The sequence below is a fragment of the Marmota monax genome, unplaced genomic scaffold, assembly GCF_021218885.2.
Source record: "Marmota monax isolate L192 unplaced genomic scaffold, Marmota_monax_Labrador192_F-V1.1 WCK01_AAM20220418_F8-fsc00041, whole genome shotgun sequence".
Lineage (NCBI taxonomy): Eukaryota > Metazoa > Chordata > Mammalia > Rodentia > Sciuridae > Marmota > Marmota monax.
In genome coordinates, this window is record NW_026695238.1 from 3,329,648 (window position 1) to 3,353,546 (window position 23,899).

The following is a 23,899-nucleotide window of genomic DNA, read 5'->3' on the forward strand; positions in this document are numbered from 1 at the left end:
TGAGCAGCCTTGGAATTAAAGTCTGGTTGGATGAGGGCATCAGGAAGACCACTGGGAATTCCCTGGAAACATAGGGTTCTTCTCCCATGGCCCCAAATGGTGACCAAGACTGGTTGCCTAAGAAATGCTGAGTGGGACTTGTTGCTTACCTGAGGACCACTCTAGTATACTTTCCATCCTCCCAGGAATACAGCATTCCTAACCCTCTCTCCCCTGCAGTTGACAGACTTCAAAGATGAAGCTGTTGCTATTGGAGATGTGTGGCACCTTACCTGAGCCAGGCCCTGAGGCCATGCGGCCATGATGTGGGCCCCTCATGGCCTCAGCAGGAGCAGAGCACTACAGTATTGGCCTCCGCCCGGGAAGCAACTTCAAGCAGCGAGGTTCCTCAGGCACAGTGCCTGCTCCACCACCTAAGAAACCGTCAGAGTGCAAAGTCTGGTCACAGGCCCATCAGCAGGTGAAGCCAATCTGGAGGCTGGAGAAGAAGCACGTGGGCACATTGTCAACGGGGCTGGGCTCAGGCCTCTTAGGGGTTCCACCCCAGCCAGCCTATTTCTTTTGTCCCAACACTTTATGCAGCTCTGGGACCACAACCGTCATTGCAGGTCACAGCACCTCCTGTTACCTGCACTCTCTCCCAGACTTGTTCAGCAGTACCCTGCTGTACCGCCGTTCCAACAGTAGGCACAAACCATACCAGCAATTGGAGTCTTTCTGCTTGCGCTCAAGCCGATCAGAAAAAAAAACTTTTTCTTTCCCTCAGAAGAGTCTTCCTGTCAGTCTCACTGCCAGTAAAGTCACTTGTTCCACGGTCTTCCCCATGGCTCAGCCCATGGCATCCTCATCCACAGATCCATACCTCTTACTGGCAGCAGCTGGGGAAAGCCCTTCAAGGAGGAGTCTGGCCTCTGCCATCTCAGGGAAGATCCCATCTCCACTGTCCTCTTCCTATAAGCCCATGCTGAATAATAATTCCTTCATGCGCCCAAGTAGCACTAAAGTGCCTTTATCTCAGGCTGTAGAGGGCCTGAAGTCAGTATCCTCACCCAAGATCCAGCCTATCTCCTGGCATCATTCAGGGGGTACAGGAGACTATGCACCCCAGCGTGTTGATCATAAGGTGCCCCAAAGCACTGGCACTGTCCTAGAGGATGCCACTGCCCATATCACCCCTGCTACTCTGTCTACCCCTAGCTCCCTCAACACATCCACCACCAGTGTTGCCTCTTCTCAGTATAGCCAGAATAAATTAGCCTTGAGGACAGAGCCACATCCCTATGTCCTGGATGACAATTCAGATTCCCAGGCTCCAGCTAAAGAGGTTCGTTTCACAGAGGCTGTGAGGAAATTGACTGCAAAAGGTTTTGAGAAGATACCACGGCAAGGCTACCAGTTTGAACAGTCTTGTTTTGTGAATCCCAGCCTCCAGTGGAACCTTCTGAACAGGAGCAGGCAGTGGAAACCTGTAGCTGGCCAGCAGTTTCCTCAGGAGGATGCTGGATCAGACAGTAGGAACCTTCCTGGTGCCTCGGATACCTTGGGGTTGGACAGTACAGTCTTCTGTACCAAAAGGATCAGCATTCACCTCCTTGCCTCACATGCCAGTGGGCTCAGTCCCAGCCCTGCCTGTGAGTCTGTAGTTGATCCCTCACCACCTAGAGAAGATAAAACTCCTGTTCCCTCTCCTCTCCTTCAGCCCCTTGGGGTAGCTGAAGTGGCCACCCATCTGTCTTCCATCCATCTGGGCCAGCCTGGAAAGGAAGAACTTCAGAAAGGCAGGGAGCTGGCCTCACCTGCTAGGGATATTGGGTAAGTAGAAGAATGTTTTTGGTTCATTTAGAGCAGTACAATGGGTATACCATAATGGTGATACTGACCCAGTTACCTCTGAAGGTTGGTTTTATTTTTTAAGTGTCTCAGAATTTTTGACTTTCATTTTAGGGCAGGGATCAGGAAACTAGCTTGCAGACCAAATCCTGCTCATTGCCTACTTTTTGAAATACAGTTGTATTGGAACACAGCCAGGGCCATTTACTTCTATTGTCTGTGGCTGCTTATTATTTTTTAAAAAAATATTTATTTTTTAGTTGTAGTTGGACACAATACCTTTACTTCATTTATTTATTCTTATGTGGTGCTGAGAATCGAACCCAGGGCCTTGCACATGCTAGGCGAATGCTTTACCGCTGAGCCACAACCCCAGCCCCTTTGTTTTGATTTGATTTTTGGTACTGAATGGTGAATCCAGGGGCATTTTAACACTGAGCTACATCCCTATTCATTTTTGTTTTTTATTTTGAAACAAGATCTCACCAAATTTCTCAGGGTCTTGCTAAGTTGCTAAGGCTGATCCCAAACTTAAGATCCTCCTGTCTTGACCTTCTGAGGTGCTGGGATTACAGGCCTTACGGTAGCTGCCTTCTTGTTACAACATTTGGGTTGAATAGTTGTGACAGATTGAATGGCCTGCAAAACTAAAAATATTTACTCTTTTGTCCTTTAGAGAAAGAGTTTGCTAGCCCCTATTTAGGTTATATCCAGGAGAGAAATAAGAATTCCAGACACCAGGTGTTGGGATCTGTGGCTTTTCTACTTGTTCCAAATCAAATCAGGTTCCCAAGCATTGCTGGTATGACAGCCAACCATTCTGTCTGGACATAGACACAGCTGATTCCTTCTCTTGTGTCTTGTTACTTTTCTGGAATTTTGGTTTGCCAAGTCCTTCCGAGTTCCCAGTGAGCAACCTAGGAACATTTGAAGATATTCATTTATATGCAGAGTTTTGCACTTATATATTATGAAGTAAGGGACTTCAAAGAAAATGGAAGAGGTAGTGCTTCTGTATAGGTGGGGGATGTAAAGAACTATGGCTAGATGTGAACTTTGAGGGCAAGAGAAATGAGTTTGAGATCCAGGCAGGACATAGCAGATTGGTGACAAGGAGGAAACAAATACTGGGAGATAAAAGAGGATTGAAGCTGCATGTAGTGGCACATGCCTATAATCCTGGTGATTTGGGAGACTTAGGAAGATTGAAAGTTCAAGGCCAGGGCTGGGGATGTGGCTCAAGCGGTAGCGCGCTCGCCTGGCATGCGTGTGGCCCGGGTTCGATCCTCAGCACCACATACAAACAAAGATGTTGTGTCCACCGAAAACTAAAAAATAAATATTAAAAAATTCTCTCTCTCTCTAAAAAAAAAAAAAAAAAAAAAATTAAAAAAAAAAAAAAAAGAAAGTTCAAGGCCAGCCTTAGCACCTTAGTGAGATCCTGTGAAATTAAAAAATAAAAAGCAATAGGAAATGAGACTCTTAACTGTGACATCTTATGGAGTTGGTTGGGCTGGGGGCATGATTCTTTCTTTTAGTTCAGCAGCTAACCTCCAGCCAGACCAGGTTGAGGCTGAAGATACAGAAGAAGAACTAATAGACAGTTTGGAGGACTGCTGCAGCCATGACGGGAATGAAGAGGAGGAGGGTGAGTAGGGAGCCCTTTTCCTCCATGTGGGATTGGTTGCAGCCTCCTAGGAAGGGGGCTAACAATTATGTGCTGTGCTTGACTCATATTATCACCCTCATTAATCATCTGCTTTGGGGGACTTACTGGAGCTTCTGGAGGACTCTGGTCCCTAGTTGTCCTGTCCCATCAGTCTTCTCTCTGCTGCTCTTGAGCACAAGAAAGGCAAAGCAAGGTAGAGGGTAGTGTCATGGCTTCCAGAGCAGGGCTGAATGTATATGTATATGTATATTCATGGAATATTCTACGAAGAGCTGTATAGGCTTGGTGGGTGTATGTGGCAGTCTCTTCCAGTTGAAACTTCTCTGCTCTTCTTCCCACAGGAGACTCAGAGTGCTCCTCATTAAGTGGTGTCTCCCGCAGCGAGTCGGTGGCAGTGATCTCTCGGTGAGTGTCAGTTGTGTAGATCATTGGTACATACTCATTTTTTTGTCTTTTCAAGATCATGAAGTGTGTAACCCTACTTGCCTGGCCAACCCTAACTCATTTTCCCCCAATTGTTATGTTTGTTACTTTAGTTTTTGAACAGGGAGCTAGTGGGAGACCAGATGTACACTTGTCAGTTGGGTTTAAAAACAGTACCATGTTTCTGGTTTTGAGGCTCCAAGGAATTGTTCAACTAAAAGACAAATATTTCAAGAAGTGTTTAAGAAATGAATAACCAATTAAATTAAATTTAAAATTCTCTTTCATCTACCTTTGGATGGAGTCTGAGGTTCATTCCTAACTAAGGAACCAAAAAAAGTCAATCTCTTAACAAAAATCCTGGGTGGGAGTTGAGGGAAAGGAAGGAATGCAGGACTATAAAGAAATCTTTATAAAGGAGGGCATTCATTCCGTGGAAGATTTTTAGAACTTGGTAAAGGATCATTTAAACTATCTTCAACATTCTCCACCATAATCTCATATTCCCCAAACCATTTCCAGCCTGGCCTCAGAATGAGGCTTTGTCTTCATTAATTGTTTTTATATTTATTTATATATATGTGTGTGTATATATATATATATGTGTATGTGTGTGTGTATATATATATATGTATGTATGTGTATATATATATATATGTATGTGTGTGTATATATATATATATGTATGTGTGTGTATATATATATGTATGTGTGTGTATATATACACACATATATAAAATATTACATGTACTTATTATATATTTATATATAATTATATATTTATATATTATATATATTTATATATTATATATATTTATATATATTTATAATACATATACAATCATATATAATCGATACAAACCCCCCCCACACACACATATGTGTTTTGGTACGAGGGATTAAACCCTGGGGTGTTTTACCACTGAGGTACATACCCAGCCACCCTGCCTCTTTTATTTTTGAGACAGGGTCTTGGTAAGTTGCTTAGGGCCTTGCTTAGTTGCTGAGGCTGGCCTTGAACTTGCAATTCTCCTGCCTCAGCCTCTCAAGGCTTTGGGATTACAGGTGTGTGCCACCATACCTGGCATATTTTTTGTTAAGTATTAAAAAAGAACCCCCAAATGTACTAAACATAATCTTTTTCTTTTAAAAAATTTCTACTGAAAATACAAATATAGAATATTATTGTATTATTTTTAGTTCAAAATGTTTATTCTAATTTCTAATTAAAATCTAGCCATATATGTCAAGGCTTGTCCAACACGTGGAATATCTGCTCTGGTTGCTTTTCTTTGTGTCAGCTTACCTTAGGGAGACTTGAGAGAAAGCTTTCCACACTGTGGTGAATATGGGCAAGGTTAGGTGTGTCTCCATGATGCTATGGCAGCAGCTGTACCGCCTGTAGAGCCCCAAGACAGCCCAGTGAGGCAGAGCTGTCTGGAAAGTGGGAGAGAGCGAATTGGGACTTTCTCTGAAGGTGGACAGAAGTTCTGTCACAGATACTTGAGTCTGATCTGTGAATTGTTTCTTCTGACTTAACACATCCTCCTCTCAGAAAAGCAGAACTCCTAGTTATAAATAAATTAAGTAACTCCATTCTCCATAAGAGAAGAATATATAGCTTGGAATTGGTTTGGTGTCCTTTTTCATACTTAAGAATGATTTGTGTTTATTTGTAGGCCTGCTTCAGGACAGCTACACAACCCTTTATCTAGACGTCTGATATGTAAAATAAAATTCATGGTCTGGTAATATAGTTCAAAGGGAGAGCACATGCAAGTGTGAGGGAGGACCTGGGTTCAGTCCCCAGCACCATGGGAAAAAAAGAAATAAATTCACATAAGATGTGTGTTAATTATTTAGTTCATTCATTAATTTCTACAAATTTTACACATCTTCCTAGCAATATGAGGCTTTAAACAGGGTTTTCAAGAAAATGAAGATTGATGGATTCCAAACCACTGTGGTGCATGTCTGTAACCACGGTGATTTGGTAGGCTGAAGTAGGATCAGAAATTCAAGACCTGCAGCAATTTAGCAAGACCCTGTCTCAAAATAAAAAATAACTATATTAAAAAAACAAAGAACTAGTGATATAGCTTAATAGTAAAGTGCCCTTGCATTCAATCCCAGTACCAAAAAAGAAAATAAAGATAATTAAAATGAGAAATGCTTTTGGATTGCCAAAAAATCTTAACTTTTTCCTCTTTTATCAAACATTTTTACATTTATTATAGCACATTTGACTATTATTGAAAAAGTGGAAAGATCACTGCCTTTATTTTTCTACACAGTGGTTCCCTGTACCCCTCCACATTAGTTGGTTGTTTGACTCTTTTTTTTTAGTTGCCAGTGGATTTTTCACTTTGTTTATTTATTTGTGGTGCTAAGGATCGAATCCAGGCTCACACATGCCAGGCAAGTGCTCTACCACTGAGCCGCAACCCCAGTCCATGGTTGACTTTTTTGAGAAGGGGTCTTGCTGTGTTTCCAGACTGGCCCCAAATTCCTCGTCTTAACTCATCCTCCCACTTCCCACCAATAGCTTTATTACATTTCCTGCTGTTGCCCCCCCTAACCCTAGAATCATGTAATTTTAGAGATGGCAGTCATCAAGTCCAATGAAAAAATTTAGGACCAGAGAAGTTAGTCTTTCAAGATCATAGGTTGTAGCCTTCCTAGACAAAAAGTCAGGTGTCTTGGGGGTAAGCCAGTACTCTTGAGAGGCAGCTAACAAAGGCTTTCTCCTCTTTGGTTTTAATTAAACTTTTAAAGTTAAGGTAATTGTAGACTCATATGCAGTTGTAAGAAATTAACAGAAAGATCCTTTGTTTACCCAGTTTCTCTCATGTTGTAACTTGTTGCAAAACAACAGCAAGACGTAGCATAATATTATTATTGAAGGAAGTTAACATCGACAGGGGCAAGGTACAGAATATTTCTATCACTGCAAGAATCCCTCCTGATTCCCTTAAGTGACACCTATACTCTCATCCCCTTGCCCTTAACTCACTAGTTTCCATTCCTGTAATTTTGTTATTTCAAGAATGTTACACAAATGGAGTGATATCAGTATCTAACCTTTTGGGATTGGCTTTTCTTCACTTAGCAAGTTCTTTAGAGTTGAATCCAGGTCATTGCATGTATTAGTAGTTCATTTTTTGCTGCTGTTGCTGAGTAGTATTCCATGATATAGATAGATATACCACAGATTTTGTTTTGTTTTTAAACATCCACCTGTTGGAAGAAAATTTGGGTTGTTTCCAGCTTTTGGCTATTATTGTGAATAAAGCTGCTGTGAACAATCATGTAGATTTTTTCCTTTTTCTTTTTCTGTAATGTACATATTTTTATGTGAACATAAATAAATACTTGGGAGTTCAGTTTTGGTCATATGATAGTTGCATGTTTAGTTTTTTAGGAAACTGTCAGAACTATTCTAGGGTGACTATCTTTTATATTCCTGTTTTTTTTTCTGTATCTTTACTCATTCCTCTTGATTTTCAACAATCTTAAATTCTGATGCTCAGTCTTTGAAGGAAAATCTTTGGGAAATGAGGAATAGAGTGAATTCATTGGAATTATTTACCTAGGAGTTAGTATTTAATTTGACCCAATAAAATAAAAATCCATTAAAATCTGGAACGTTGAAGTATTTTATGTATAATACTTATTCCTACCATACTGAAAATGATAATAGGTAAAGTGACTTTTTTTTTAATAGTTTTTTCAGTGCTGGGAATCAGAACCAGGAACTTGTGTGATAGGCAAGCACTCTACCACTGAGCTATACTCCCAGCCCAAAAGTGGCTTTTTATAAGATAAAAATCAAATTTTTTAATATTTGTGGATCATATCAGCTCAGTGTAGAGGGGAATGACTGTTCTTTCCATTCTTGTGGTCTGTGCCAGTTGGCTTGTACTGATAGATGGTTGAACTGTTCACTATTTTGACTACCTTTGAGTTAGCTCTGGCTGAGCCATTGCTAGAACAACAGTAAACATCGCCATGGTCTGCTGGCCCCGCATCCTGGCTTATGCGTCTATGAGATCTAGAACTGTATGGCTCTGTCATGTGAAAGTCCAGTTTCATAAGCTATCTGTGCCTTCATATGAACCTAATACAAAAAGTTACAAGTATCATTGTTTCTTTTCTTCCTGTTGCTTTTTCCCCTTTTTCTTTTTAAAAATTTCTATATCTCTTCTTTTGGGGGGAAGGGGATTTACTGGATATTGAACCCAGGTGTACTCTGCCACTGAGCCACATCCCCAGCACTTGTTTTATTTTATTTTGAGACAAGGTCTCACTAAGTGGCTTACAGTCTGCCTAAGTTGCTGAGGCTGGCTTTGAACTTATGATCCTCCTGCCTTGGCCTCCTAAGCCACTGGAATTACAGGTGTGTGCCACCATGCCTGGCTTTATACCTCTTCTTTGATCTTTTATTGTTTTCTTCTTTTGATTATCCATATTGTTCTTTTTTTCTCCTCATCTAGCTCTTTATCTTAGTGTGGCAGTTTTCTATTTGTGTCCCGTCAGACTCATTCCCTCTTTGAGAACTACAAGGATATTCCCAGCCTGTGGCTTGTCACAGGAAGTTTTGGAGATGTATTATCTAATGAAGTGGAAAATCTTGTCTCTAGGTAACTTTTAATGGTGTGGCTGTATGTAGGATAGCTCTAGCATCTTATGGATTCATATTTGCAAAATAATTATTGAACACTTGTCTTTTCAGAATCATTATATCTAGCTAGGTGCAGTGGTACATTCCTATACTCCTAGTGGCTTTGGAGGCTGGGGCAGGAGGATTACAAGTTCAAGGCCAGCCTCAGCAACTTAGCAAGGCCCTAAGTAATTTAGCGAGACCCTTTCTCAAAATAAAATATTAAAAGGGCTGGGGAAGTGGCTGAGTGGTTAAGTACCCCTGGGCTAGATCCCCAGTACAGGTGGGGTAGGGGGAGAATCATTCTATCTTAATACTATGACACCTCAGGGCTGTTGCTTTTCCTTACTTGCCACGTTTGTTTTTTATCTTAGGAACTGTGCGGAGCTTCTTACCAAACCTTCCATTCATGAGAAAGTTGTCCGACCAGCCCTTATCTACAGTCTCTTCCCTAATGTGCCTCCTACCATCTATTTTGGCACTCGAGATGAAAGAGGTAAATATGGCCAAGTGACAAAGTCCAGGAGAGCCCCAGGAGGTGGTGATAAAGGTGGGAAGGGGCTTCCGGAATGGCTGTCACAGTGGTTACCACACTGTGCTCGGATCTCACCTGGTTATAGGTCCAGGGTGGGGATATTTTCTTGCCTGTCCTTTAGCTGTTCCTTTTCAGCCTCATATTCTTAGACTTAGCACCTACCCTCTAACCTTGTTTCTTTCCTCTTTCAGTCTCATCCTTTTTTTTTGCTTCTCATTCCCACCCAGTCCTTCTTTTTCCCCAAAGTGTGCTCTTTTGAACCTGATTTGGAACAATTCATAGGGACTTGCCTACCCAAGAAAGGATGGACACCAGTGTCTTTTTTATCTTCTCACCAAACAATTCTCCTGCTCTTCTTGCTCCTGCCCCACCTCCCACCCTGTGCCTTTCCCCCAGTGGAGAAACTCCCTTGGGAGCAAAGGAAGCTGCTCCGGTGGAAGATGAGCACAGTGACTCCCAACATTGTCAAGCAGACTATTGGACGGTCACACTTTAAAGTCAGCAAGAGTGAGTCACTCGCCTTACTGTGGGCCTGTCCTCTTTGTCCCACTAGTTGGGCTTTGGGTAGGAGGAGAGCTCTGGATTCCCCTTGGGCACAGCTGGAGACCCTGTCTTGAAGCTGCCAACCTCATAGTGGTGGCATAGCTAAGCCCTCTGTTGTTCAGGGTTGGGAGACGGAACATCATTGTTCTGTCCCTAGCCCCAGAGCCTCATGTAGGACAGTTCCATGGCAACTCTTGGAAACCTAGTCAGGGAGCTGTGCCCAGGCTCAGTGGTTTTTCTGGGGCCTCTGTCTCAGGGACAGAGCTGCCAGCAGGATTGACTCCCCAATTGCCCTCTTCAGGAAATGATGACTGGCTGGGCTGCTGGGGTCACCACATGAAGTCTGCTAGTTTCCGATCCATTCGAGAGCATCAGAAGGTAGGAGTGCTTTCTGAGGAGCTGTTTCCCTGGACTTTGGACTAGGCCAAGAGGAGGGTGGTATTGGGAATAGTGAGAGTGGATGTGGAGAGAGGAGGGTAACTGCAGAGATATGAGGAAGGTTTATAGAGAGGAGTTCAGGAGGGGTACAGGGTGAGACCCTAGCAGACCATACACAACTCCAGTTCTGTTGCAGTGTCTTGGCCAGTTGCCACCTCTCAAAAATACTTTTTCCTCTAATGTATCTTGAGATGTATTGTTTGTTTTCAGGTGATAATGTTTCCCCAATAACCATTGTACATCGCCTCCATTGCTCCAAGCTAAGTATGTCTAAAGAGGACTTCTGGTCTCATGTTGGACCAAATGAGTCCCTTATGTCCAGATTTACTAAAGGCCAGGTGTTTTCCTGTCCTTGTTCCATAGGCTGTTGTGGAAAAAGTTTCAACCACTTTTTATTTGCATTCAAGGTGATATCATGCCTATCTTAATCAAAATTGTGTTTCACATGTCTTTTGGTGAGTGCTCAGTGTTGTATATGTAAAAACCATAAAGCAATGACAGTGATATGGAATAGGAGCATGCACTGTTGCTAAGGAAGTTGGAATGGCCTAGTGGGGCTTGTCATCTTTGTGGTCTCACCTTTACCTTTCCTTGCTCTCACTTTTGGTCCCTTCTGTAGCTAAACCACTTCCCAGGTTCTTTCCAGATTGGAAGGAAGGACCGACTGTGGCGGAACCTGTCTCGAATGCAGAGCCGCTTTGGCAAGAAGGAGTTCAGTTTCTTCCCCCAGTCCTTTATCCTGCCCCAGGATTCCAAGCTCCTGCGCAAAGCCTGGGAGAGCAACAGCCGCCAAAAGTGGATTGTGAAGCCAGTGAGTGGGTCACTGTGGGCAACAAATGGTGGTCTGAGAGTGGGAACAACATAGTTTTGTGCCTGGAGCAAATTTTGTCTCCCTTCTGTTTCTCTCTAGCCAGCATCAGCTCGAGGCATTGGCATCCAGGTCATTCACAAGTGGAGTCAACTACCCAAGCGCAGGCCCCTCCTGGTACAGAGGTGAGCCCACCTGTAGCTCACATTCCTCTCCCCATCTTCCTATCTCCTTGACCTCCAGGTTTCTCTCTTACAATGTTCTTCGGCCTCTTGTCCTCCCTTGCAGAAACTTTCCTTAGTCAACTGTTTTAGTGTCTTTATCTTGGGACCTTGAACTGGCTTTTGCCCTAACACAGCTGCCCATCAAGCCCCACTGGCTGAATGTGGAGCTGCCTTTCCTCTACACAGGTATCTACACAAACCCTACCTCATCAGTGGCAGCAAGTTTGATCTGCGGATCTATGTTTATGTCACTTCCTACGATCCTCTACGGATTTACCTCTTTTCAGATGGACTTGTCCGCTTTGCCAGTTGCAAGTATGTTAGAGTGTGAAGTGTTGCCTCACAATTTGGGGGACTTATTTTCCTCAGAGGGAGGAAAACTGGAGGATGCCAAACAGAAAATAACATGATTTAGTGATATTTCTTAGTGGGGGAAGCAGGAGGGAATGGGAAATGAGGTTCTCTACTTCGCTGAATTTGCAGCTGAGGTGGGACAAAGGAGATGATTGCTGACAGTTAAAGTTCTCTGGTCCTTGTTGATCTGAAAAGATCTGTGTACTTGTCCTTCACCTCCTCAGGATTTGGGAATATTTGGTTCACTCTCTGCTCGCTGTCTTACCTCTGCCTTTCTTCTTGTCTCCAGGTATTCCCCTTCCATGAAGAGCCTTGGTAACAAGTTCATGCACCTGACCAACTATAGTGTCAATAAAAAGAATACTGAGTACCAAGCCAATGCAGACGAAACAGCCTGCCAGGGCCACAAATGGTACTGAATGCAGAGTGTCCCAGTCAAATGTAGTCCTAGAGGGTGTGAGGGTCCTGGGGCTTGGTAGGTCCAGGGGCCTGGTGGTAGGGGAGTATTATAGCAACTGAAGATTACATAAGCACTTGTAAATTCAGAGTTGATCTGTTTGTTGTCAGGTTCATCTCTTAATTCTGAATGTCAAAGGAAGAGATGAAGAAAAATACCATTAGGTCTTTTATTCCCTGTTTTTTCTCATTTCATTGTCATTTATTTCTTGAATATAACACTAAATACTCCCTTTTCCTCCCCATGCAGGGCACTGAAGGCTTTGTGGAACTATCTGAGCCAGAAGGGAGTTAATAGCGATGCCATCTGGGAAAAGATAAAGGACGTCGTTGTCAAAACCATCATCTCGTGAGTTATATTGCCACTCTGTGGAGCCTGCTGCTGGGGAGCTCCCCTGATTTCTTTTTGGCCTTATGCTGCTATCCTCTGGGCTTTGACCATGCTGTGGTTCTGTTCTGAGGACAGGGAATGGTAAGGATTAGATAGAGTTAAATTTTGCTCATTTGCTGAACTGTGTACCCCAGGAGCTGACCCCGATCACACAAATCTCTTGAGCCACTTTTCCTGGGTGGCTTCTGTCTGCCTAACTCTGGGCCACTCCATTGGCAGGACAGCTTTGGGTGTGGACCTTTGGGAGGAGCTGGACTGAATACTTGACTTTCTTTTGGGTGGAGGGTGCTTTTTATTCCTTTTTTTAAATTTTAATTTGTTATATATGACAACAGGATGCATTACAATTTATATTACACAATTTTTCATATCTCTGTTTATACACAAAGTAGGGTCACATCCTTCATGTCTTCATACATGTACTTAGGATAATGATGACCATCACATTCCATTGTTTTTCCTACCTTTATGCTCCCTCCCTACCCCTCCCTCCCCTTTTCCCCTTTGCCCTATCTAGAGTTCATTTAATCCCCACCCCGCAGCATATTATGGATCAGCATCCTTAAATCAGAGAAATCATTTGGCATTTGGCATTTGGCTTTTGGACTGAATACTTCTTTATTCCTGTATCCAGATCAGAGCCCTATGTGACCAACCTGCTCAAGCTATATGTGCGACATCCTTACAGCTGCCACGAACTCTTCGGTTTTGACATCATGTTAGATGAGAACCTCAAGCCCTGGGTCCTGGAAGTTAATATTTCCCCAAGGTAGAGTGTATTTTCAATATACCCACAATAGAATTGATCCCGTATCCTAAGAATTCTTTTGTCACTCTAGTCTTGTCAGTTTTGGGAAGATAGTTCATAGTTCCTTCCCTAGAATTTGTGTTTAACCTTCATGGTTTGTGTTTGCTCGTTCACTTACTCTTTGCCATTATCTCAAGGTTCTTCAAGAATGTAGAGGGTTTTTAAAAGTTGTTCTTTTCATCAGAGATATGATAAATTGTGGTATAAAGGTGAATTAAGAATTGTAGGGCTGGGGATGTAGCTCAAGCGGTAGCGCACTCGCCTGGCATGTGTGCCGCCCAGGTTCGATCCTCAGCACCACATACAAACAAAGATGTTGTGTCCGCCGAAAACTAAAAAATAAATATTAAAAAAAAATCTCTGTCTCTCTCTCTCTCTCTCCTCTCTCTCTCCTCTCTCTCTCTCTCAAAAAAAAAAAAAGAAAAAAAAAAGAATTGTAATGCAAAAAAATAATAAGAGCACATGTATAATGGCATAGTTTTGCATGAACATACTTTACATACAGAATTACGAAAAATGGTGTTGTAAATGGATAATTATGATTGTAATGCATTCCACTATTGTCATGTATGTAAGAAATTAAAAAAAAAAAGTTGCTCTTTTCAAGTTAATCCCTACTATTTGTTTTCCTCTTGCAAACTAAGGTCATGGGCAGGTTTAACAGCTGGGCAAATTATTCACTGTCTTGGTATAAGAGACTTTTGTGATGATGCTTGAGCTTTGTCCCAGGAAAGCCAAATGGGGCTAGCCCTGACTTGGACATAGAATCAGAAACTATTTGAAGTGCTGCTTTGACCACAGTGTACATCTTTTCCCAAAGCCTCCACTCCAACTCTCAGCTGGACATCAACATCAAAGGCCAGATGATCCGAGACCTTCTGAATCTGGCTGGTTTTGTTCTGCCCAATGCAGAGGATATTTCCAACTCCAGCAGCCCCAGCAGCTCCAGTGGCTCCAGCACCAGGTCAGCCTCCTTATTTCCCTGAGGCTTAGCTGGCTGCATGAATAGCTCATTGTGATTCTGGGAAGGAATAGATTCTGGATCCTTTCTTTTGCTTTTGCTTTGTATCCCTTGCGGCTCAGTCTGCCCCTCCTATCCATCTGCACATCCCTGCCATTAGTATCCCTAAAAGTAAGTTTGGTTATTTTGCTCTCCTGCTCAGGAATCTCCACACGGCCTGGGAACCAAGTTAACTCCTTATCTGGACATTCGAGGCCCCTGCCTCCTTTTCCTGGGTGCATTTCTCTCTACTCCTCTTCCTGGCTCCTGTGCTCTGACAGACAAGATCACTCACAGAAGCTCAAGGTTGGGAGGATCCCTGAGGACCAGTTAGACCAATCTCGTTCTCTGAAAAGTTCATTGCTTCTTGCTGTTCCCCTTGATGTCTTTCCTCCGCTCATGGGGTATCTTCCTTCTGAAATCTCCTTAGCCAGACCCCCACCCACCAGAGCCTCGCTGCAGACAACATCTTCATGAAGCCAGCTTAGTGTGGGCTTAGTGAGGGTATACCTCAAAGCACTGGGCTACTCTTATGTTTATTAAATGCCTCTGCTGTGTAAGGAAACATCTTTAACGTTCTCACAACCCTAAAGGTTACTATCAGTATCACAGTTTACAGAAGAAGAAACTGAAGATCCCTAGGATTAAGCAACCCATCCAGGGTCATTCAGCTAGACAGTTGTAGCGAATAGAAATAAAATCCTGATTTGCCTGGTTAGAAAATTTGCTTTCTCTACTCTATACCTTGTTGACTTATCCTTGGCTCTGTCCTGTGGTTATTTGTCATTTAACTTGTTCCAGTTGCCATACTGTAAGCTCCTTGGAGGCAGGACTGCTTTTCAGTCATCATCATCTTTCTCAACGGTGATCATAGTAACATGGATGATGAAACAGGGCAGGGGGGTTTAGTTATTTGCCCAGGATCATACAGCCAGTAGGTGTGTGGTAAGTTTTCACTAAATTAAACTAAGCCAAAGTGTACAGCAATCAGGCTTACTCCTTTTTTATTTATTTTCTTAAATTCAGGAGAGGATATCTTGTGCTATTTCAGTTCTTCCATGGTACATGGTTCTGGATGACTTTCAGACAGGCTGCCTGAGTGGATTGCATTTTAGTGTGATCCACTCAAGTGATAAACATCTTTCAACGTCTTTGTCTTCTCCTAGGAAGTGTGTCTTCCTGGGCTGGACCTCTCTGAATTCCTCAGGAGGGATGCTGCTGACTCTTCCTTTGCTTTCTGTCTATCCCCTGTCTTAGCCTGCCCAGCTCTCCCAGGGACAAATGTCGAATGGCACCAGAGCATTTTACAGCACAGAAGATGAAGAAAGCCTATTATTTGACCCAGAAAATTCCTGACCAGGTAGGAGATTGGTTTTCCCCTGTCTCAGCAGAAAGCTCCTTTGACCAAACATTTGGGAAACCAGCTATCCTTCTCTCTAAAGCAAGGGTTCTTAACCGAGGTCTGGGATCCTGTGACGTGTAGAGGTATGTTGGCACATTGCTTATTCTGGGGGAGAGCTGATAGTCTCTGCCACATTTTTAAGAGCCAGTGCTCTTGGCTCACTTGTCAGAGCTGTAGACCTTCACTCACATGGTGTCTTTCCCTGGGGAGTACAGCAAGAGCCTGGGAGGCTTGGTCTTCTCAAAGCAGATATGGGAGCCAGATGACAGAGTAGCAGGCACAATGCTGGTGCCAGGTCCTGGTTATTGGACCCTGACTGCAACTCCATCTAACAAACCAATTAATCTCAGAGCCCCAGCAGCTCCTCCAATCCCAGTCAAGAGCATTTTCCTCCATTAGCTAAGTTGAGTGGTCTTAGAAACCAATGAGGTACAGAGCTGGCTCACCAGGCAAAGCTAGTGGTCCTTTGAGGGTTCTGGAACACCTGGACCCCAGACTGTGTTTCTTGTCTCCAGCTTCTTGATTCTCTGCCTCTGGCTCACACTATCTGCCACACCCTCTTCTTCCCTGTTCCTTGGACCATAGGACTTCTATGCATCCGTGCTGGATGTCCTGACACCAGATGATGTTCGGATTCTAGTTGAGATGGAGGATGAGTTTTCTCGTCGTGGTCAATTTGAACGAATTTTTCCTTCTCGGATCTCTTCTCGCTATCTCCGCTTTTTTGAGCAGCCACGATATTTCAACATTCTCACCACCCAGTGGGAGCAGAAGTACCATGGCAACAAGCTCAAAGGTGATGTGCCCTTCCTGCCCACAGGAGGCTACATTTAGTGAGAGATTAGATCTTATTAACCCAAGAAATGGACTTCTCTGGAAAAAATGGGCCAATTGGTTCCTCCCTACTAAGTTCCAAACCCCATTCATCTTGCCCTAGGAGTAGATCTGCTTCGGAGTTGGTGCTACAAAGGGTTCCACACAGGAGTCATCTCTGATTCTGTTCCACTGGTGAGTTATGCCAGGGCGGGAAAACAGCTCTTTTTCAGGGCCCACCCTCTTCTGCATTAAAAGTACTGCATGGGCTGGGTGTGGTGGCACATGCCTGAAAGCTCAGAAACTTGAGAGGCTGGCAGAAGGAGTTCAACTTTGAGACCAGCCTCAGCAACTTAGTGAGGCCATGTCTTTTTTTTTTTTTAAGAGAGAGTGAGAGAGATAGAGGTAGAGAGAGAGAATTTTTTTTTTTTAGTATTTATTTTTTAGTATTTGGCGGACACAACATCTTTGTTTGTATGTGGTGCTGAGGATCGAACCTGGGCCGCACGCATGCCAGGCGAGCGTGCTACCGCTTGAGCCACATCCCCAGCCCCAGGGCCATGTCTTAAGATAAAAAATAAAAAGGGCTGGGATGTTGCTCAGTGTGTGAGCGCCTGTTTACTTCCTGATACCATCAAAAAAGAAAGTATAGCATAGGTTGGGCTATATGTACCCTACCCCTAGGCCCTGCTTCTGTATCTCATGACCCTTACCTTTGAAAAAAAAATGATTGGCTTTAGGATTGTCTGGACTCCTTTCTTTCAAGGATCAAAAAAGTGCTCTGCAGGCCTCAAACTTTTTTCTCACTAAATAGAGAGCCAAAACTTTTACCCCATGGGCTCAGGGTCAGGGAATGGGAGAGCTGCAGAAAGAGTCTTTGGCCCCCCGACACTCCTGCCTGACCTCTGCCTGACACCCTTTTTGCCTGTTGCTTCCTTTGTTCTTAGTGGTCTCTGCCGACATCACTTGTGACTGCCCCAAAGGGTGATGGAGTGCTCAGTGCCTTCTACAGACCAGAGCCTGGCAAGCTGGGGTGAGTGTGGCTTCAGCAAAGGAAGGGCTAACAGAGTTTGGGGAGCTTTCTTTCTTCCTCTTTTCCTAGACTGAGCATTCTCTATCTGGGGATTGATAGGAATGTCGTATATGTAGCCACAATATCCTGTTCCCGGTGGCTCTTAGGATGCCCAGCAAAAGTGAGCTGGAGCGCAAAATTAAAGTACTTGGCTCTGCTCCACTCACTCACATTCACACTTGCACTGAGCTCTCAAGCCTTCAAGTAAATAAAATATATTTTATGGTTATTAATATATCCATGTAATTAATGATCTATAGTACATAATGTTGTGAGTGCCTGGCCCATATCTGGAAGGCAATTCAAAAGTAAGTCTCTGCTGCACAGTGTCTCAGCCATCTTTCCACACCTGTTTCCTTCAGAAAGAACAGCTCCTCCAAGGGAAACCTATTTTCATCTGATGACGGGACCATACCCAAGCCCAAGAAGACTCAAGTTGGCCTTCCCCCTTTCCCCAGGAAACCCATCTGCTTAAAGGAGAGTGAGATCACCAGCACAGAGCCCGGCCCTTCCCAGAAGTTACCTGTGATCAAGTACTCTGGGCGGACTTCCAGACTTTCTGTTTCCTCCACTTCCCAGTCAATCAGTGACTCCCTCCTGCCTGCTGTGAGCCCATGACTGTCCTTCACAGCCACTGCCCAGGAGCACCCGTGTCAGCTACCTCATGGGAACCATCCTGCTGACCCGCCTGACCCCTGCTACCCTTCCACATTGCCCCTCATCAGAGTATTTTTTTGAAGTGGTTGTATTGCAGAGATGGGTATCTGGAGGGCTGACGGGGTGGTGGTGATGGGGAAAAGGTGAGGAAGGTTCACCCTCTGTCACCTGTCTGCCTGACTGGCACCTCCTATCTCCGTAGAGAAGTGGGTGACAGCCAAGCAGCCTTATAAAACAGGGTTTGGTTTCTGTCTTCAGAGAGCCATGTGTGGTTTGTTTGTGGCCTTGGTCTTCAAGTGGAGAAAAAAAATGCACCTGTAGTCCCAGCTACTTAGGAGGCTGAGGCAGGATAATCTCAAGTTTGAGGACAGCCTGGGCAACTTAGTCACCCTATCTCAAAGGATAGAAAGGGCTGGGAGGTAGCTTTGTGATAAAGCACCTGGGTTCAATCACCAGTACTGCCAAAAAAAGAAAAAGAAAATGTGCTAAACATAATTGGGCCAGAAATCCTTTGTTTTATGATCCAGGGGTTCTTCTGAATGTCCTTATTTTCTCAGGTCTGCCCTCCCCGACTCCCTACCCACTCTTCTGAGGAGCCACTTTCAGAAACCTTCAGACTTCCTCAGTAGACAGTCAGGAGGGCTGTGACATACTGAATCTATTTCCTGACATCCTGGTCTTGAGAGCTTCTCCACCATTGCTCCTTTCACATACCCACCCTGCCAGGAGACCAGGGTGCTGCTGTTCTGACCTCACATGCTCCTTGTCCAAACTTGTAGACTTCTCTCATGGACATTCAGCCCTTGGCATCCTGTGGGAGGTTCTGTGAACTTTGTGGCTTTCCTGTGGCACCAGTGAAGGAGCTTGGGTGACCCCAGTTGCTATTATCTAAGTTCACATGTCAAAGGAAATACCCCCAAGGAGGGGAAGAAAGGCTTGTGTTCCTCTTTATAGCAAGTAGGTTCTGATACCTTGGCAGGTAGGTTTCAGGGCAGTCACTACTATAGGGTGGGCTTCTAGTCAGACCTCTGACTAAGCTCATACTCCACTGAGTCTACCTCCCTCCCCAGGACTTGGTGAACCGTGAGTATTAACATATTGAGCCCGTGAACTACACACACAGTCCTCAATATGCAGGCACCTGAGCCTCTGTAGAATGTGGAGCCTGGGGGAAGCACACGGGGGAGTGGATCAGAAAAGTTGTTAGCATTTGAACTAGGGTCCTCTCTTACCCAGCACTTCCCAGTGGTTGCTCACCTCTTCCCCTGCTCCTGCAATCCCTTTATTTAGTTTTCCTAGCAGCCATAGTACATACATAGAGCCAGTTTTCCCATGTCTCTAATCCATGTAAGGTTTGCCTTTTACACATCAGGCAGAAGCTCAGCAGTTTCTCAACTTCACCCTGTTCTTTAGTTGCCCTCCTCTCTGAGCTTTGAGAGATACCCATGTTTCTTGGCTCCCGGAGTTTGTGGTGAGTTGGGATGGGGCCCAAGAAAAATCACTGAGAGGCCTGATTGGGCTCAAGGCCACAGAGTAGGTGGATGTGCTGGTCAGTCCCAAGGCTGTGTTGAGAGTTGTGAAAAAGTGTGGTGGCAATGTCCTGGGCAGCACTTGCCACTCAACAAATAAGGATTTCAAAGTCAGGCTTCAATGAGAGAGGTCCTTGGCAGTCCTGGTGAATTTGTTTTACAATCAAAGCTAACTCTCTCTGGTCCTCCCTGGGTGCAGTATTCTAGTGCAGATTGACATAGGGCCTAAGCAGCCCTCCTAAGAGAAAACTAGCCCCTGTTTAACAGCTTTGTTCCTGCCAGTTCTCTGGTGCAAGAGCTTAGGTATAGAGGCCTAGGTTGAGCTGGTTGACTCCTTAGAAACCAACTTCAATTCTTTGGCCTATTCTCTGAGAGCCCCTTTATAGCACAACCAACCCATTTCCATCCCCATAACTGGAGAGGGGACCAGCATTGCAGTATGATGGATATTGGGGGAGGAGGAAAGAACTTAGGAAATGAGTGATGAATATAAAATGCTCTTAGTGGTTTAAAACACTTTTATACATTCTGTTTTTAATTTTCATTACATTTAATTATCTGATAGGTATGTTTTGCTGGGTGGGAGAAAGGAATGGGGCTTGCTTTTGAGAGAAAGTTGTCTTGCTTATTATGCAATCAGTACCCCTAGTTTAACCCTGAATATATAGTATTCAACTAAATAAGGAAGTTTTTGAGAAGTAGTTCTCTGTTTGGAAATTTGAATTTGGGAGTATAATAGAATAAATGTTTGTCAGAATATATCAACTGGTTTCCCAAGTTGATAACTTACCCAATCTCTGTGTGGAAGTAGGTGAGTGTGTGCTTTGGAGGCAGGGAATGAAATACAGGGTATTTCTGGAGCACTGGAGTAAGGATTTAGGATTGGGGTGGAGAGCGTGGTCACTATTCCTTTTTGCTTCAAGTCCACTCAGGGTTGATTAGAAACTAGATTCCTTAGATTGAACACTAATAAGGTAAGTAGCATGGACCTCATAAGCTGCCCTAGGCCCTGAGTCCCAGTTCTGCAACTGAGTCCCAGTTCTGACCTTGGGCATACCATCTAATATTTCAAAGTTTTGTTTCTTTATAATATGATTATGATACCTACATTGCATGGTGTGAAAACAAGCCAAACATTAAAGCAGGTAGAGAGATCGCTCCTTCTTTTTGCTTACCAAGCCCTGTTCTTGGCAAGAAATTTAAAACTTTTTCATTGAAGGAAGCAGAGTGGCTACAGATATTTTAGCAGTCCAAAAGCATGCTTCCCTAGCTTGTGTGAGGCCCTGGGTTCAATCCCCAGAACTACAAAAATAGAAGTGCAGAGGCCAGAACAGGGTCTCGATAACTTATCACCCCCCATTTACCTTAGTGCAACAAGAAACACAATCTTTGTTATTGCTTCTACTAATACATTATTGCTGTAATAGAGATTTGTATCTTTGCTTAAATATTTCACAGGGTACACATTTCCTGGGAAAGGGAGCACATTAAGCATTGGAAATACAGATGTGCACTGGGCACAGGCACACACTTATAATCCCAGATGCTTGGGAGGCTAAGGCAGGAGGATCACAAGTTCAAGCCAGCTGCAGCAATTTAGCAACTTGCTAAGTTAAGCAACTTAGCAAGACCCTGTCTCAGAACAAAAAAAACTTATCCCCATAGCTGGGGATGCGACTCAGTGGTTGCACACTCCTGGGTTCAATCCATGGTACAAAAAAAATAGAGATGTAAATTGACTTGATTATCCTAAGAAAAGTGCAAGGGAAAAGAGGGTGCCTGGTGTCTGGAAAGGAGGAACACCAGGCATCCACAGGGAACAGAAGATAGGGAGCTTGACTGGAGCAGGAACCAAAGGACTGATGCACAGACCTAGCAGCTATACCAAGGGACAGTTGTCAATGTAGGTACATTCTCATGATGTCAGGATATTTGGCCTTCCCATTACAGTAATGAGAGGACATGCCTGATGGCCTCTGGGGCACTCCAATAGTGGTGGGGGCTGATGTCTGGGCACAGGGACCTTCCTACCTACCTCCCTCAGTTGAATTAATTATTCAAGAAAGGCCATCCCCAAGTGCAGCAGGGAGTGCCCCTCCTTGCTTCCTCTTGATTTGCCCTTAAAGGTTCCCTTCTGACTACTGTTCTAATTCACCATCTACTTTGGGACTTGGCAACATTGATAGTTTTCATGTGTGGCTAAAAGAGCTCATCTTACCACTTGAAATCCCAAATCCAGACCCTCTGACAACCCCCTGTGGCAAAGTTTGTATACTCACAGGACCCAGGGATCTATACCGGCTTGATTGACTTGCTCCTTCACCAGCTTTGGATCAATGAAAGCTGCAAGGACTCTTGCTTTAGTCTAGCAGATTTCTTACATGAGTGAAAACCCCAGAAGGCTCAGGAACCAGGGTGGTGTTTTTTTAAACCCATGTTTACTTTAAATTTCATAAAGGACTGCCAGCAAAAGCTAAGAAAAACTTGAAAAGCTATTTAGCTTTCCATTAGTAAACTAGAATACTAAAGTCTAACTCATAGGTAGTTATAAGGATTAAATTTGGGGGAAAAAAGATTAAATTGGATGTAAAGCATCTAAAAAGTGCCTCACACATATATAGTGCAGATTTAAATAGGTACTAAAACACACCAAAAATATTTCTTCCAGACTGGCATGGCACATGCCTAGTAATCCAGCAATTCAGGAGACTGAGGAAGGAGGATTGCAAGTTAGAGGCCAGACTAGGCAACTAGGTGACCCTTTCTCAAAAAATAGAAAAGGTCTGGGGATGTAGTTCAGGGTAGAGTATACCTGGGTCCAACCCCCCATACTACAAACAATGAAAAACTTCCCTAAAGTAATATTAACAGCATGCAATAGCAATATAATACTGTTATAATAGGATGTTACTATTACTAAACTGTGGTGAAACACACAGCAGCTCCTCTCTGCCTTGGGTTCTGTGTCCATGGATTCCACCAGCTGTGGATCAAAAATGTACTCAGGCTGTGTTGGTACTGAACATGAACAGTCTGTCCCCTCATCCATACAGTGTATCTACATAATATTTACATTGTAGGTATAAGTTGACATATTTTAAAGTATACAGCAGGATTTGCATAGGTTATACATAGCAAGCACAATGCTGTTTTATGTAAAGGACTTGAGCTTCTGTGGGATTTAGTATCTATGGGAGGTCCTGGAATTAATCCCTCACTGATACCAAGAGACAACTGTACTTTGATTCTATCCAATGGAGATAAAAGTTAGGATTTAGAATAATTAGCTTAGAAAATTCAGAGTGCTTATTAATCAGAGAGGTGCAATTAAGACCAAAAGGTGGGGCCACTGGAGTTGTAGCTCAGTAGTAGAATGCTTGCCTATCATGTGTGAGCCCCTGTGTTCAATCCCCAGTTCCGCTACCAAAAAAAAAGAGAGATGAGATACCACTTGAACACCAAAATGGCAATATATAAATAACCCAAAAATACCAGGTGTCGGGATTGGCATAACTGGAACTTGTATTTATTGCTGGTGCAGGTGTGAAATGAAAAACAGCCTGATAAGTTTCTTACAAAATGAAACAACCTTAATATATGACCTAGTAATTCCCTTCCTGCAAGCAAATGTGCCTAGCAGCTTTATTCACAGTAACAGAACTTGGAAACAAACTAGGTGTGTAGCAATTTGATAAACACACTGTGATACATCTGTTCAATGGAATACTACTTAAATACATTAAAAAAGGAGTATATTTTTTTTGTCCCATCAGTTTTATTGGTCATATATTCAGAATTCATTATATACATCTTTCAGAATAATGGGATATTACAAGAATAGTTTACAAGTCAGCTCTGATTGCACAAATACTTGACACAGGAAATCATTTTTACAAATAAGTTTTCTTAGAAGAATACCTTAATAAAGAAAATAAGCCTGTATACATCTTATAGCACATTTTTATGTGTTTTCTTTCCCCCATTCAACCATCATTTTGGGTTTTCCATCACAGCATGTCTACCACATCCAACAAACCAAATTACAGTCTGCAGCTGCTTCTCACTTTCAAATACTGAGATTTTCCTTTTCTAATATTTCCTGAAATTTAAGAATTCATCCATTCAGGCTAGAAGAGGGAATTTAAACAACATTCCTTTGAAACAGAACTTGGATCGGGTTAATCACTGGGTTTGATGAATGATCTTTTAACTTCCCACCTAGGCGAGGCCAGCCAATAGTTTAAATCTGCTATACCAAGTCCTTACATTCCAAATAGTCCCAAAATT

At 43.4% G+C, this 23,899-nt stretch overlaps 1 protein-coding gene across 5 annotated transcripts in view; it reads left to right on the top strand.

Annotated features, from left to right (window-relative positions):
- Positions 1-23,563, top strand: part of Ttll4 (tubulin tyrosine ligase like 4) — a 46,047-nt gene extending 22,484 nt beyond the window's left edge. For 4 of the 5 annotated variants that reach the window (XM_046439725.2, XM_046439724.2, XM_046439726.2 and 1 more), the window contains 18 exons: positions 220-1,812; positions 3,369-3,478; positions 3,841-3,904; positions 8,957-9,078; positions 9,514-9,624; positions 9,962-10,038; positions 10,718-10,909; positions 11,009-11,091; positions 11,317-11,445; positions 11,774-11,896; positions 12,191-12,289; positions 12,966-13,100; positions 13,960-14,103; positions 15,397-15,499; positions 16,127-16,337; positions 16,479-16,549; positions 17,302-17,387; positions 17,789-23,563. In XM_046439725.2, the coding sequence (XP_046295681.1) occupies positions 317-1,812; positions 3,369-3,478; positions 3,841-3,904; positions 8,957-9,078; positions 9,514-9,624; positions 9,962-10,038; positions 10,718-10,909; positions 11,009-11,091; positions 11,317-11,445; positions 11,774-11,896; positions 12,191-12,289; positions 12,966-13,100; positions 13,960-14,103; positions 15,397-15,499; positions 16,127-16,337; positions 16,479-16,549; positions 17,302-17,387; positions 17,789-18,044 (3,612 nt within the window). In that variant the 5' untranslated portion in view covers positions 220-316 and the 3' untranslated portion in view covers positions 18,045-23,563. The remainder of the gene's footprint in view (positions 1-219; positions 1,813-3,368; positions 3,479-3,840; positions 3,905-8,956; positions 9,079-9,513; positions 9,625-9,961; positions 10,039-10,717; positions 10,910-11,008; positions 11,092-11,316; positions 11,446-11,773; positions 11,897-12,190; positions 12,290-12,965; positions 13,101-13,959; positions 14,104-15,396; positions 15,500-16,126; positions 16,338-16,478; positions 16,550-17,301; positions 17,388-17,788) is intronic. The other variant, XM_046439728.2, reaches the window with a different exon arrangement.
- Positions 23,564-23,899: the final 336 nt, after the last annotated feature.